The 15,524-nt window shown below is 45.6% G+C and overlaps 1 protein-coding gene across 2 annotated transcripts in view; it reads right to left on the bottom strand.

Annotated features, from left to right (window-relative positions):
• LOC144507548 (uncharacterized protein C3orf20-like) overlaps nt 1-15,524 on the bottom strand; it is a 102,369-nt gene that overhangs the window by 24,318 nt on the left and 62,527 nt on the right. For both annotated transcript variants that reach the window (XM_078234688.1, XM_078234689.1), the window contains 3 exons: nt 14,676-14,853; nt 4,534-4,626; nt 1,187-1,493 (listed from right to left, as the gene is read on the bottom strand). In XM_078234688.1, the coding sequence (XP_078090814.1) occupies nt 1,187-1,493; nt 4,534-4,626; nt 14,676-14,853 (578 nt within the window). The remainder of the gene's footprint in view (nt 1-1,186; nt 1,494-4,533; nt 4,627-14,675; nt 14,854-15,524) is intronic.

The following is a 15,524-nucleotide window of genomic DNA, read 5'->3' as shown; positions in this document are numbered from 1 at the left end:
GCACCACGCCCTCTGAATTGGGACTTAAAACAGAGACGGACTCAGAGGGACACTTGGTTATTAAAGGGATATACGATGTACATATGGGATTGGGCATGTGGGCTTATATATGTAACGTAACGGAACTAAAAGAAAAGGGGGTGGATCTTCGGTCCGTACTTGAATCCAACAGCCGGATGGGCCAATCTACCTCCTTTTGTGTGGGAGCCAGGCCTTGGAGGTCAATATTGTCAAGCATACTGTACACATGTAATAGATAGACTAGGATGTAGAGATGTTAGGTGTTATAATCTTAGTACTTGTGGATATCAATTGGTTGCACTCCCCCTGACCTTCTGCCTAGATACAGACTGGACTTCACTGAGTCCGGGCTGATTCTCCCTCATGCATGTGGAAATAAAACCGTTTTATTGAAGCCTGACACGGACTCAAAGACTCCTCGTTTATTCCCTCCTACAGTCTGGGCGAGAGTTAGTCACCCCGGGGTGGCTGCATGGCCCTTGTCAATATTTCCCTTTACCAGATATAAAAACAATTTTAAATGGGGTGAAACGAGGCTGTCTGGCTGACAGTGAAGCAACATCCAGCTGGGTTTTCTTGTTTTCCAATTGGTGTAGCGTGTCACAGGACGGATGGCTGAGTAATGGCTGGAGCGTGGGGACAAGTCATGTGATGAAACCTCCATTTAATCAGGTGGTTGACAACCCCATGTCCAGTTGAATCCTAAAAGCCCTGCTTTAAATGCTTAAATTAGCCATGCACTGGCTTCAGGTAGCTGCCTGGTTAGGGAAACAAAATGGTGACAGCCAAAGTAAAGGTGGGGGAGGGCTGTAAAGTTCTCTTTCATGGTTTTTGGATGACCATTGCCCTGTTCTCGCCAAACAGGAGGCCACAAGAAAACACCCTGTAATGGTTTAATAAGTAAGGAGTCTAACAACACCAGGTTAAAGTCCAACAGGTTTATTTGGTAGCAAAAGCCAAATTTTGCTACCAAATAAACCTGTTGGACTTTAACCTGGTGTTGTTAGACTCCTTACTGTGTGTACCCCAGTCCAACGCCGGCATCTCCACATCATGGTTTAATAAGCACAGTGAGTTAGACTTCCACAACGAGCTGCTGGGTTCAGGGATTTTTTCCTCCAACCAGCAACCCTGGCCTGGATAGAGGGATGACAGGTGACCCTACCTCCAAACACGGCTGATGTCGGTTTCTGCTGTTCTGCTCGTACAACTCCTGAACCATAATCTCGTAGGGCGGGAGATTCTCCTGCTGGGATGTCACCACACAGACAATGATGATCTGCTGACTCTCTGTGCTTGACTTCTGGATAAAGGTGTCATATTCCAGGTCTGTGATGTTGGGAACTTTTGTCGTGCTGCACCTACAGGTTTTCACTTCATCACCAAGCATTGCATTCCGCAGTGCGACCGGACAGGGAACGGGCAAACGCAGCCAGGGTTTCTCATCCTTCTGAACTTTAGGAAACCGAAGCCTAAAGGGAGGAGGTAACGATCGGAACAAGGGAACAAATCAAGGAAAGAACATCATGCACCTTTCCACATGTACATACATATGATCTATATGTACACGCACATATATACACAGTGAATATCGATATCTAGGTTTTATATACATACCCAAACACCCACATTACACACATCTACAGCTTTTAATTTGCATATATTTGCCCCTTTGAATGTGGTCCCTCTGCCTATTTCTGTCCTTGATAATCAGTCCCACCCCTCCTCTGCACCTGAGACAAATGACTATTCTATCTGTATGAGCCTAAACTGGGAGCGCTTTAAAGTAATTCTACTGTGGCAGGCAGTTACTGAGGAGGATTTCCAAAGGTGTCAAAGAGGCCAGCAATGCATGGGGCTGTGTCAGAGGGATGGCAATGTACAGTGATATGTAAGGAGGCAGCAATGCATGGGGCTGTGTCAGATTGGTGGCAATTTGAACCATAGAATCCCCACAGTGCAGAAGGAGGCCATTTGGTCCATCAAGTCTGCACTGCCTCTCTGAAAGAGCATCTTAGCCAGGCCCATCCCTCTGCTCTATCCCTGTTACCCCGTGTACTTACCATGACTAATTCACTGAACCTACACATTTTGGGACACTAAGGAGCAAATTAGCATGGCCAATGCACCTAACCAGCACATCTTTCAGACTCTGGGAGAAAACCGGAGCACCCGGAAGAAACCCACGCCGACACAGGGAGAACGTGCAAACTCCACATAGACAGTGACCCAAGCTGGGAATCGAGCCTGGGTCCCTGGCGCTGTGAGGCAACAGTGCTCACCACTGTGCCACCCGTAGCGAGGCAACAATGAATGGAGATGTGTCAGAGGGGGGCAGCAATGCATAGGGTGAGTGAGTGATCCATCCTCACACCGCATCCTCTGGCTGGTGCCTCCATCCATCCCTCCAACTCCATTCTGCAGCATTTACAATCGGTTCTGCAAATGGAGATTTGGTCTAATGTCACGCCTGAGATGACAGTGTAAATGGTAAACTGGGCTTTTTGTGCTGAACACTCTTCTATCAAAGCAATGGAAAAATCCATCATCCTTAAATGGCTAAGAATGGGATAAAATTTGAGAAATGCCTGATATATTTGGTGCACTTAAAGGTGGACCTTTGCACTTGATGGTTAGTGTGCTATTTGCACTATAGAGGGAGCTGATGTGTGAAGCAGGGATATTGTTAACGATGAGGCTAGGATTTACAGCAGCCTTGTGTACTGTTTTAGCGTTCCATGAATCTATATCTCAAGCTTTATACTACCTGTCGAACCAGCCTTAACATCATCTTTATCCAGTCTACTGGGCCCGGAGACTTGAACAATTCCCATCTTACCCATCAACACCTTATTCTGATTCTGTTATCATTTGACTTTCTAATTCCTGCACAGTGCATTGAGAAGGACAGCCCTTCTCCTCGAGGATTTCTCACGCTCTAACAATCTATTCCAGTCTGGAGATTGAAACATTTGAGACTTGGGACACCGACCAATGGCACCTGCAGTCACTGGAGAACTTCCACCAGCAGTGTCTCTGTAGGATGCTCAAACTCCCTCACCAGAAACAATTCCTCCAGTATTTCAGCCAGGATATTACAAGGGACATATATTGGTGGCACGGTGGCACAGTGGTTAACACTGCTGCCTCACAGCGCCAGGGACCCAGGTTCAATTCCAGCCTCGGGTGAAGTTTGCACATTCTCCCCGTGTCTGCGTGGGTTTCCTCCGGGTGCTCCAGCTTCCTCCCACACTCCAAAGATGTTCAGGTTAGGTGGATTGGCCATGCTAAATTGCCTCTTAAGTTGCAGGGGAATTAGCAGCGTAAATATGTGGGGTTACAGGTTAGGGCCTGGGTGGGATTGTGGTCGGTGCAGGCTCAATGGGCCGAATGGCCTCCTTCTGCACTGTAAGGATTCTATGAACACTCGCTGCTCTGGACACTGAATCAAAATGTCAAATATTCAGCTCCCAAAGCATTTCCTCTTTGCAGCTGCTCTCGAGGGGAGAACATGCAAACTCCACACAGTCACCCGAGGCTGGAACTGAACCCAGGTCCCTGGCGCTGTGAGGCAGCAGTGTTAACCACTGAGCCACCCACATCATCCTCCAGAGATCAGTGAAATTCTCTGGAGGAAGGAGAAGTGAGGCTCTCAATGTCAAAAAGATTATCTAGCGGTTGAGATGCAACAAATTATGTGTGTTCATAATGTGATCAAACAGGTTGAGTATCAACCTGTAAATCCTTCTAACCATGCCAGCGGCTGGTGATAAGAGTGGGAAAGACTCCTGGTCAGCCACGCGTGATATGGAGCGGCGCCCCTCAAGCTATAAGTCCCTGACAACAGACTAGTGACCTATCCAGCTATGGAATGCAGGTGTGGGGAGAGAGTTGGAATGCAACAAGTTGCAGCAGTCAAGAGTTTCATTTTCCATTCTCTCTGTATAGGAGACCTGTGCTACATTTTGCCCCATCCTTCACTTTGTTCAGAATACACAGCCCTGTCTGTGCTTCGCGGAATTCAAACAATTACATTCCAGAGATTGTAACACATTATAACACGCTTTCTCAGAATCCAAAAGGCTTTAATTTTTCAGAAATATTGGCCTTCCGGTGGAAATCCCCCAATACTTCGCTCAGTTCTCTTGCGTATTGTCCACTTTGTCAGGGGAAAGCCTTGCCCCCTGGTCCCAGAATTAAAACCAGCCTCACAGAGAGATAAACGGGTAAGTCCATGCAGCAACATTCTGCAGCGCACTCCTCTGGTGTACAGGCTCATTGCAGCACCTCTAGATCATAGCTTTATAAAAGCTGTGTTTGTGTGCAGTCCTTGGGAACCCTATTTTACAGACATTCTGAATGTTGGTGCTTGTTAAGGTACAAACATATAATTTATAGTTTGAGCAGTTCCACAGGACTGGTGTTTAAATAGTCTCAAACAATATCCCTCTCACCTCTGATCGTTGGCATTTATATTCGCTATGTTCAGTGTGTACTCAGGCTCACACTTACCCCTGTTTGATATCAGGATAGGCAAAAGATCCGCGTTTGCTGGCCATAAGGAAGCTGAGGTTGCCTTCTCTGCCAATTGACGAAGCCAAGTCCCTGATAGAATGAAAGGATTGATAATTAATACCAACAGAGCAAAGTCAGTGAGAATTTATAACCCTGTCAAGCTGCTGCATTTAAAAACTGTTCATCATTTTCCTCTCTTGACGGAACGGGTTTTAAAATAGAGTTACATTTAATTGCTGTGTTTTAAAATACCTGCAAATTCACACAGCTTTCAAGATAACAAGTGTCTCGGGGCGATAAAGATGTCTATAAAAAGTAGATGAGCCTGTTTCTCTCACAGCTTAAACATCTTTTCTTAAACTGTTACAGGTCTAATTTTTTTTCTTTCATGGGACATGGGCGTCACTGGCTAGGCCAGCATTTATTGCCCATCCCTAATTGCCCCTTGAGAAGGTGGTGGTGTGACGATGCCAGCTGATGTTACTAATGGACAAGTCAGATACCAGGGTGAAATCCGGACTCATAGATCCTAAATTTTATTTTTTGTTTAGAAAAGTGGAAGGAAGCTACTGGACAGAGTCACAGGAGTCAGCTGTTGTACTTTTAACAAAAGAATAAAATAATTATTAAACAAGGAAGGAACAATAATATATGACTCCTTTACTCCAACTATACCTTTACACAGGTATTTTCAGATTCATAAGGATAACACAAGGTACAAGATCTATCTCATACCCCAATGTTCATCGTAAGTACACAGCCCAGGTAACCTGATAGGCGACCTGTGGTCAGACACACCACACTCTGAGAAGAAGTGACAGATGCCACCCAAACAACTTCTCCAGATTTCTCAACAATTCTCCCCAGATGCCTGTCACACTGTGAGCCAACTGGTCTCACTGGAACTCTGTCTTTCACTGGACGATTTCCAAATTCCGCTCTCAAAGAACACGCCTTGGAACCATCTCCCAAATGACGCTTTCTCTCAGATGTTGTCTGCAAGAATCTACCTCCAGGGTTTCCTTCTGACATTCTTCTAGGCTGGATCATTACGTGCATTCAAGCTTTGCCTTCCACACAATTTCTCAGCCATGCTAACAGAACACCACTGCTTCAGATGCCGTGGTAAGGAGTCACCAACCTTGGATCTCTGGCTTCTCACAAGCCCACTTTATTCCAGGTCTGCACTTTGTCGCCTTATCTTTTAACTTGGAGCCTCCGTTCCTCACTCATAACCTCCTTAACAGGATATTTTTCCAGATTCCTGTGTTTTCCCTTTGACTAGAAGGTCTTCCTTCTGTCTTTCTCCCTGATTTTGGGACCTTTCTGTTCTTTAGTTTAGGACTTGCTTTCTATCCCTTTTGCAAGCGCTGCCTGTCTGGCACTTCCTGTGAACTGATCTTTCATTCTGGGTCACCTTGTTCCAATTGAACTAAAAACTGCTTTTGTGGCTCCCTAGTTGCTAGGCAAGAGCATAATTTTCCCCTACTTTAGAGTCATAAAACCTCATTAGAATGCAGGCATCTTTTAAAGTGAAACTAAAACTCAAGTCTTCTTAACCTACAACTGCAGAAATATAAATTAAACTTAAACTGAAAGCTAAAATCTAAAGCTCAATACACCCAAATACAAATATAAATGACCAAAAACTATATCTATTTTCTTAACAGTGATGAGCATTCTTGAACTGCTGCAGTCCATGTGGTGTAGGTACACCCACAGTGCTGTTAGGGAGGGAGTTCCAGGATTTTGATACAGCGACAGTGAAGGAACGACGATATATTTCCAAGTCAGGATGGTGAGTGGTTTGGCGGGGGGGAGTTTGCAGATAGTGGTGTTTCCATGTATCTGCTGCTCTTGTCCATCTAGGTGGTAGTGATCTCAGGTTTGGAAGTGCTGTTGAAAGAGTCTTGGTCATTTGCTGCAGTGCATCTTGTAGATGGTACATGCTGTGTATTGAAGATGTGATACACGGGACAGACTTTGGTTAAAAACGAAAGAAGCTTTATTAATATGGAGCGTGATCGCTTCCATGGCTGCTTCTTGTCTCTGTTTCCTGCTCTATATCTTTTGACATCAAATTTATTTCCATACATTACTAGTGCAGGGCTCCACAATGAGCCAATAGGAGCAAATACAAATATATAACATTTCCTTCTCCTTAATTTAAATGTCCCTAAAACATGTTCAACGTGAGCAATAGTCAGTAAGTCAATCACTATTAAGAAGTCAGACGGTCTGGAGGTCGTCTCTCTTAGAACGGTTGACGGTGAACCTCTTCTTCATCTTCCCACTAGCCTCACAGGTGGTTGTTTTTACCCAGCTTTGATGTGGAGACTAGAGGCTGTCTCTGCATGAACAGAGGGTGAGGTATTGACTTCCTCGGTGACTTCCGCTGGTGTCGGGCTAGTAGGAAAGTCCTGATTAGGTAAGTCTGAACCTGAATTTTCAACAGGATCCACTTTTTACTGGATCTGTTTTTCCTGTCAGTAACTGGTCTGCATGTCTTCTGCAGATAGTGTCATCTCTGGTCTGGACAGTGTGAGAGATGGGTTCAGTCTATGCAAGGATGGAGGCAGGAACCCATTTCTCCTCTGTGGAGTAGTTCCGAGCCAAACCTCCTTGCCCTTGGTGAAAAGCTCTGTTTTGCCTTGCCTTCTTGCCGTTCCACTTGTGCCTGTTGTCACGGTCACACAATCTCTTTAGCTTTTGGAGGTTTTCAAAGATGGAATGAGTAAGGCAGGAGAGGGGCGTGGTGGGGGTGCATGGAAACCTAGATCTGAGTGCTACGGGACACCACAACCCACTTCCAAACACACAACATGTGGGCAGGTTATATTATAATCAAAATGAAATTTACTAAATCACAATTGGCTGTTGTATGGAAAATGAGCGAGCAAAGTTTATAGCTACATGAGGCTGCAGGGCATTTGAATGTTCTGTTTGTAAATTAGAAATTTAGTTTTTTGCACCTGACCAAATGGTAGAAACTGCTTTTGAAGAATGCATTTTGAGCAATTTAACTGATTGGTTTGTGTTTGCAGACTTCTTACAGCACAGCGGAGGCCATTTGGCCCATCACATCTACTCTGGCTCTCTCTGAATGAGCCACGCACCTAGTGCCACTTCTCTTGTAACTTTTTCCTTTTCATATAATAATCCAATTCACTCGAATACCTCAATTGAACCTGCTTTCACCACACTCATTCCAGATCCTAACCACTCGCTGTGTGAATCTGTCTCCACCTCACTCTCAGACAGTGCATTCCAGATGGTAACCACTCACTGTGTGAAAAAGGATTTTTCTCAGGCTGCCATTGCTTCTTTTGCCCTGGCTGAATCCTCCCCATTTTAATTGCTCATTACTGTGATTCCCCAGACTTGCATGTAGAACTTCCTGTAGGACTCGTAGAAAAACAAGCTCCCTGATGATTGGTAATTACCTGACCAGGTGGAACCCCTATACCCAGCCCTTTATAAAGCAGGCCCCTGAGTGGATCCATTATTACACTGCTCCGGTTGGGAGCTGTTTGTGTTCACCACAGGCTTGTGGTTTTGCTTTGCGATATTTTGTGCAACAAAGCACCATTCCTTTACAGCCAACTCCTGGAGTTATTTTACTGGTGATGTGGTAAAAGTAACATTTCAGTAACCCTGTTCATTCGATTCCAGTAAGCCTGTATTGTGAAGATTTGTAATGCTGTTTTTCGGGAAATTGCGAGTGTTGAGGACTGGCCACAATATGCTGAGAGAATGAGGTGCTTCTGGGATAACAGAATAGAAGGTGATAACTGGCAAAAGGACATCCCAATAACCGTGTGTGGGGCTGTAACTCTCAGTATTATAAAAAGTCTGATGTATCTGGCAACACCGGATTCCAAGACCTTTGAGTTAGGGAATGGTGGCAAATCATTACGATCCTAAACCTTCCATGATCTTGCAATGATACAAGTTCAATACAGCTACTAGATTTGCAGGGCAATCAGTGACAGAATTCCTGACACGACTAAGAAAACTGGCGGAGTATTACGAGTATGGCTCAGCATTACCTGAAATGCTGAGAGACTGTTAAGTATGTGGCAGAAATGATCTAGCAACCCAAGGAAGGCTTTTGACAGAACCAGACCCTAGGTTTAAAAAAAGCCATAGCGCTAGCCTTACCTCACAAAAATGCAGAGAAAGGAGCCCAAGAGCTGCAAACACCCATAGATAACAATGTCCTTGGGCTCTAGGCTGGGCCGAGCTTCCTACTGCTGGCCCAGGTCCCCAGTTAAACATACTCGTGATGCCCAGTCTTGGACGAGGAAAAATGAGCAAACAAGGAGACCAGGAATTCCCGGCACTGGGTGAGGGAGTCCCACAATTTAGGGAGTGGCCAGCACAACAACACTGCTCATGTAACCAGCAAGCCCACCCCAAAGCAAAGTTACTGATCAAGCCGAGGTTGCAGCGCCTAGATCGAAGGGCGAAGCCACCCAAAGCAGAACATTTCAGGCTGAAGAAGAGGAACTAGATTAATTGAATTATATCACCACAGCAAAGGTGGCCCCATTATCGATCCAGCTCCAAGTGAATGGACACCCATGGAACATGGAGGTGGACATGGGTGCAGCAGTATCCACTGTAGGCCAGCAGGAATTTAGAAGATTACGACTGAGTATCTTATCACTCAAGTTGAGAAACAGTAAGGCAAGATTGGCAACTTACAGTGGAGAACCATTATGCACAATCGGGTCCACTGTAACCCCAGTCAAGTATGGGTAACGAACAATCTGGCTCCCGTTGATAGTAGTACAAGGACTAGGACCCAGTCTTTTGGAAAGGGACTGTTTATAAAATATCTGCTTGGATGGGCACTGGAAGCTTATATGAGGTAATAGGAAAGTATCTACAAGGCTTCCAGCCAGGCCTTGGAAAGATAAAAGGAGCCAGGGCAAAAGTTTACGTCGAACCAGATGCTCAACTGAGATTTTCTAAGTCAAGAGCAGTTCCATACGCGCTAAGGGCTAAAGTAGAGACCGAGTTGACGCAATTAGAAGAGCTGGGCATTATTCAACTTGTGCAATCCTCCGAGTGGGCCACAACGGTAGTTCCAGTGTTAAAGCCAGACAACACAATCCCCCTCTGTGGTGATTATAAAATGACAGTGAACAGAGTATCTCTTTTGGCCTAATATCTGATGCTGTGAATAGAGGATCTCTATGAAAAATTATCCGGAGACCAGATCTTCACAAAGTTGGATATGAGTCAGGTGTACCTCCGGTTAGAATTAGAAGCATCATCAGAAAACATGACGGTAAACACGCACAAGGGATTGTACAAGTCATAAAAGAGGCTCCAACACCAAGGAATACGACAGAATTAAAAATGTTTCTCGGCTTCGTAAATTATTATGGAAAGTTAATTCCAAACTTGGCACCCCTACGTACGCTGCTAAAAAAGCATAAGTAGTAGACATTGCAAGAACCACAGGATGATGCTTTTGTGAGGGTCAAACATCAATTACAATCATAGAATCCCTACAGTGCAGAAGGAGGCCATTCAGCCCATCAAATCTGCACCAACAACAATCCCACCCAAACCCTATCCCCATATATTTACCTGCTAGTACCCCTGACACTAAGGAGCAATTTAGCATGGCCAATCAACCTAACCTGCATATCTTTGGAATGTGGGAGGAAACCAGAGCACCCGGAGGAATCCCACGCAGACATGGGGAGAATGTGCAAACTCTACACAGTCACCAGAATTGAGCCCAGGTTCCTGGTGCTGTGAGGCAGCGGTGCTAACCACGGTACCACCATTCTGCCCATGGAGGCACAGTTAAAATACATATTGGCCCATTTCAACCCGGAAAGGCCATTGGTTAGAACATGTGACGCCTCTCCTTATGGAATACTGTCACATCGATGGAGCACTGGGATGGAGCGCTTGAATGCGTACGCCTCACGGGTGTTAGCCGATGCAGAAAGAAGGTGCGCACAGACCGAGAAGGATAGTTTGGCAATGATCTTCGCAGTGAAGAAATTCCATCAGTATGTGTATGGTCGACACTTTACCATCATAAGAGGCCACAAACCTCTGGGCCTTTTTCTAAACACCAAACAGTTCCCCACCCGCAATGCGTCAGCTCGAATATAATGGTGGGTTCTCTTGGTAATCACTTTGAGTGCTCCCTGGAACATACAGCAGGGACACAAATCGCAGATGCAGATGCCCTGAGCTGTCTATCTTTGCTCACAAGTTTACCTTCACCACCGAAAATGGACAAAGTTGCAATGGCCTAAAATTTTATGGATACCTTACCAATTTTGGCCAAACAAATTAAGAGTTGGACTCAGAATGATCCTGCATTGGCAAAATGAAACCACGTAATATTAAAAGGAGGAATACAAGAATTTCCGGCACAAAGCTTAAAGCCGTATGCGACAAAGTACCTGGAATTAATTGAAGACAGCATTATCCTATGGGGAGCCCGGATGGTTATCCCATGCCCCATCCAAAGGCCTATCCTTCAAGAACTTCATAATGGTCATATAGGGATATCAAAATTGAAGATGTTAGCGAGAAGCTACATCTGGTGGCCCGGCATAAATGGGGACAGAGAGAAGATGGTAAAAACATGCAGAATGTGCCAAGAGAACCAGAAGACCCCCACCAGAAGCTTCTCTGCACCTCGGGAATGGCCAGGAAGACCATGGGTTCAGGCGCATGTGGATTTCACAGGACCATTTATGGGCTCAATGTTCTTGTTACGAATCGACGCCCGCACTAAGTGTATGGATGAGCACCGGATGACACCCAGCACATCACATAAAACGATAGAGACTTAGGCAATCTTTTAGTCCCCATGGGATCTCAGAAGTCTTTGAGACAGACATGGAATGGAACCCCATCTACCATTGGAATATTTGGGACATTCATGAAAACAAATGGAGTAAGACATGTCCGCATGGCTCCGTATCATCCATCATCGTACGGATTAGCAGAGCGAGCAGTCCAAGTTTTCAAAAATGGAATGGAAAAACAGACCGGGGGGGTCTGTAGGTACAAAACTGGCACGTTTCCTTTTTGACAGGACGACTTCACACAACAAGATTAGCCCCAGCAGAGTTACCAATGGGCAGACACCTATGGACCAGGCTAAGCCCTACCTTCCCGAACTTAAGTGAGAGGATTCAAGAAAAGCAAGAAGCCCAATAAAGGAGCCATGATGCACTAAAAGCGGAGTTTTCTTTTTGCCAGGAGACACAGTCCAAGTGCAAAACTTTGGAGACAACACCCCATGGACACCAAGAACAATTCTTGCAAGAGCAGGTCCAGTGTCCTATACGGTTAAGGTTGGGGGACAAGATCCTAAGGAAACATGTAGACTTTAGACTATATGGACTTTAGTAAAGCGTTTGACAAAGTCCCTCATGGTAGGCTGGTGAAAAAGGTTGGATCTCATGGGATAAAGGGGGCGGTGGCTAGGTGGGTGGAGAACTGGCTTATTCACAGAAGACAGAGGGTGGTAGTGGAAGGGTCTTTTTCCGGCTGGAGGCCTGTGACTAGTGGTGTTCCGCAGGGCTCTGTATTGGGACCTCTGCTGTTTGTGATTTATATAAACGATCTGGAAGAAGGTGTAACTGGGGTGATCAGTAAGTTTGCGGACGACACAAAATTGGCAGGACTTGCAGATAGTGAGGAGCATTGTCAGAAGCTACAGAAGGATATAGATAGGCTGGAAAATTGGGCGGAGAGGTGGCAGATGGAGTTCAATCCTGATAAATGCGAAGTGATGCATTTTGGTAGAAATAATGTAGGGAGGAGCTATACGATAAATGGCAGAACCATAAAGGGTGTAGATACGCAGAGGGACCTGGGTGTGCAAGTCCACAGATCCTTGAAGGTGACGTCACAGGTGGAGAAGGTGATGAAGAAGGCATATGGCATGCTTGCCTTTATAGGACGGATGATGTGGAGATGCCGGCATTGGACTGGGGTAAGCACAGTAAGAAGTCTCACAACACCAGGTTAAAGTCCAACAGGTTTATTTGGTAGCAAATACCATTAGCTTTCGGAGCAATGCTCCTTCGTCAGATGGAGTGGTCTCTGTTCTCAAACAGGGCACAGACACAGAAATCAAATTACAGAATACTGATTAGAATGCAAATCTCTACAGCCAGCCAGGTCTTAAATGTACAGACAATGTGGGTGGAGACAAGACGGGCATAGAGTATAAAAGTTGGGGTCTGATGTTGCAGATGTATAGAACGTTGGTTCGGCCGCATTTGGAATACTGCGTCCAGTTCTGGTCGCCACACTACCAGAAGGACATGGAGGCTTTGGAGAGAGTACAGAGGAGGTTTACCAGGATGTTGCCTGGTATGGAGGGGCTTGGTTATGAGGAGAGATTGGGTAAACTGGGGTTGTTCTCCCTGGAAAGACGGAGGATGAGGGGAGACTTAATAGAGGTGTATAAAATTATGAAAGGCATAGATAGGGTGAACGGTGGGAAGCTTTTCCCCAGGTCGGTGGTGACGTTCACAAGGGGTCATAGGTTCAAGGTGAAGGGGGGGAGGTTTAACACAGATATCAGAAGGACATATTTTACACAGAGGGTGGTGGGGGCCTGGAATGCGCAGCCAGGCAAGGTGGTAGAGGCGGACACACTGGGAACGTTTAAGACTTATCTAGATAGCGGATATGAACGGAGTGGGAATGGAAGGATATAAAAGAATGGTCTAGTTTGGACCAGAGAGCGGCACGGGCTTGGAGGGCCGAAGGGCCTGTTCCTGTGCTGTATTGTTCTTTGTTCTTTGTTGACTATCTCAGGAGCTGTCAACAGAAGCAACTAGCACATCAAGCATGCCATCTGGGAACCCAAGTACACTGAGGAACTACAAAGGAACTCAACCAATGGGAGGCTCAAGACAGCCTATGAGATTCCGCCTCTGAAATGGAAACAGAAGCAGCGGAATCTCAACCAGAGAAAGAACCACTTTGATGGCTATCCAGAAAGAGGCATCCACCAATACGGTATACTCCACATCATCAGGCAGAGCATTAAATGGGAAGAAGACCACAGGCCAAAAGACAAAGACGGCCCAGGCACCCAAAGAGCGAGGGAGAGCCCTCGGACTCGGTGGAGGGGGAAGGGTGTGATCACCCCAAGACTTGCAAGGGGAATCGCTGATTGACCTCCCTGTAGGACTTGTTGAATATGAGTTCCCTGGTGATTGGTAATTATCTTACCAGGTGGAGCTCATATACCGAGCCCTTTATAAAGCAGGCCCCTGAGTGGGTCCATTATTGTATGGTCCCAGTTTGGATCTTTTTGTGTTCACCACAGGCTTGTGGTTTTGCTTTACTTTATTTTGTGCAATAAAGCACCATTCCTTTTATCGCTGACTCCTGGAGTTATTAGAATACATAACAATAGTTAAGAAAGCCCACCAATGCCTCTACTTTCTCAGAAGACTAATGAAATTTGGCATGTCTGCTACGACTCTCACCAACTTTTACAGATGCACCATAGAAAGCATTCTTTCTGGTTGTATCACAGCTTGGTATGGCTCCTGCTCTGCCCAAGACCGCAAGGAACTACAAAATGTTGTGAATGTAGCCCAATCCATCACGCAAACCAGCCTCCCATCCATTGACTCTGTCTACACTTCCCGCTGCCTCGGCAAAGCAACCAACATAATTAAGGATGACCCACACCCCAGACATTCTCTCTTCCACCTTCTTCCATCAGGAAAAAGATACAAAAGTCTGAGATCACGTACCAACCGACTCAAGAACAGCTTCTTCCCTGCTGCCATCAGACTGTCGAGTGGACCTACCTCGCATTAAGTTGATTTTTCTCTACACCCTCGCTATGACTGTAACACCACATTCTGCACTCCCTCATTTCCTTCTCTATGTACGGTATGCTTTGTCTGTATCGTGCACAAGATACAATACTTTTCACTGTATACTAATACATGTGACAAGAATAAATCAAATATTTACTATTTACTCAACAGTAATTTGTTGCCTTTCTGTGAGAAAGATATTTGAGCCAATGAGGTGCAAGTGTGAGTTTACAAGTGCCGGAAGCCCTTTTAGAAGTTGCATGCATTTTCGAGATCTGAACCACCCTGTCACTAGCTTACCTGGTAAAAGTGCAACTCTGAGGCAAACATTTGGTCTTTTCTTGAGCTGATAGGAAACGAATATAATCTGCCTGGTCTGAAGTAGCTAGGTTTATGGCACGGATTTCCACTTCTTCTGTCTTCGGTTGCAACAGCCTGTCACTGTCGAAAGTCTTGACTAGGGAATATTTGTTAAGACCTGTGCAAATAAATAACAAGGAAATCCTGATCAGAACAAGAATGTTTGAAGAGAACATGCAAGACAAGGATGTTGCCTAACATAGAATCCCTGCAGTGCAGAAGGGGGCCTTCAACCTACCGTGTCTGCACTGACTCTCCGACAGAGTATTTTATCCAGGCCCTACCCCTCTAACCTCACATATTTATCCCACTAATCCCCCTAACCTACTCATCTTTAGACACTAAGGGGCAATTTAGCATGGCCAATCCACTTAACCTGCATATCTTTGGATTGTGGGAAGAAACTGGAGCACCCGGAGGAAACACAGACATGGGGAAAACGTGCAAATTCCACACAGTAACCCAAGGCCACAATCGAACCTGAATCCCTGGCACTGAGACAACAGTGCCAACCACTGTGCCACCATGCTAACCACATCTCTGAAGGTTTCTTTTATTGAAACCATAATTTGTTGTTCACATTCATTGAGTCCATTTCCAAACCTCTCACCACGCGGATGCTTTTTAAAAAATGTATTCACAGTCGCATTCAATCGGTTGTACCTCCATAATGGTGGTCTGGGTGGTACGGGCTCTATCTGGAGGAACAGGCAGATGGTGAGCACCTTGGGTCAGCATGGATGGTATTTTGGGGCGAGATGTGATCCCGCTTCACTGGATAAAAGCAAA

This window comes from Mustelus asterias, chromosome 19 (assembly GCF_964213995.1).
Source record: "Mustelus asterias chromosome 19, sMusAst1.hap1.1, whole genome shotgun sequence".
Lineage (NCBI taxonomy): Eukaryota > Metazoa > Chordata > Chondrichthyes > Carcharhiniformes > Triakidae > Mustelus > Mustelus asterias.
The sequence above is the reverse complement of the archived record's forward strand: the minus strand, read 5'-3'. Positions and strand labels throughout refer to the sequence as shown.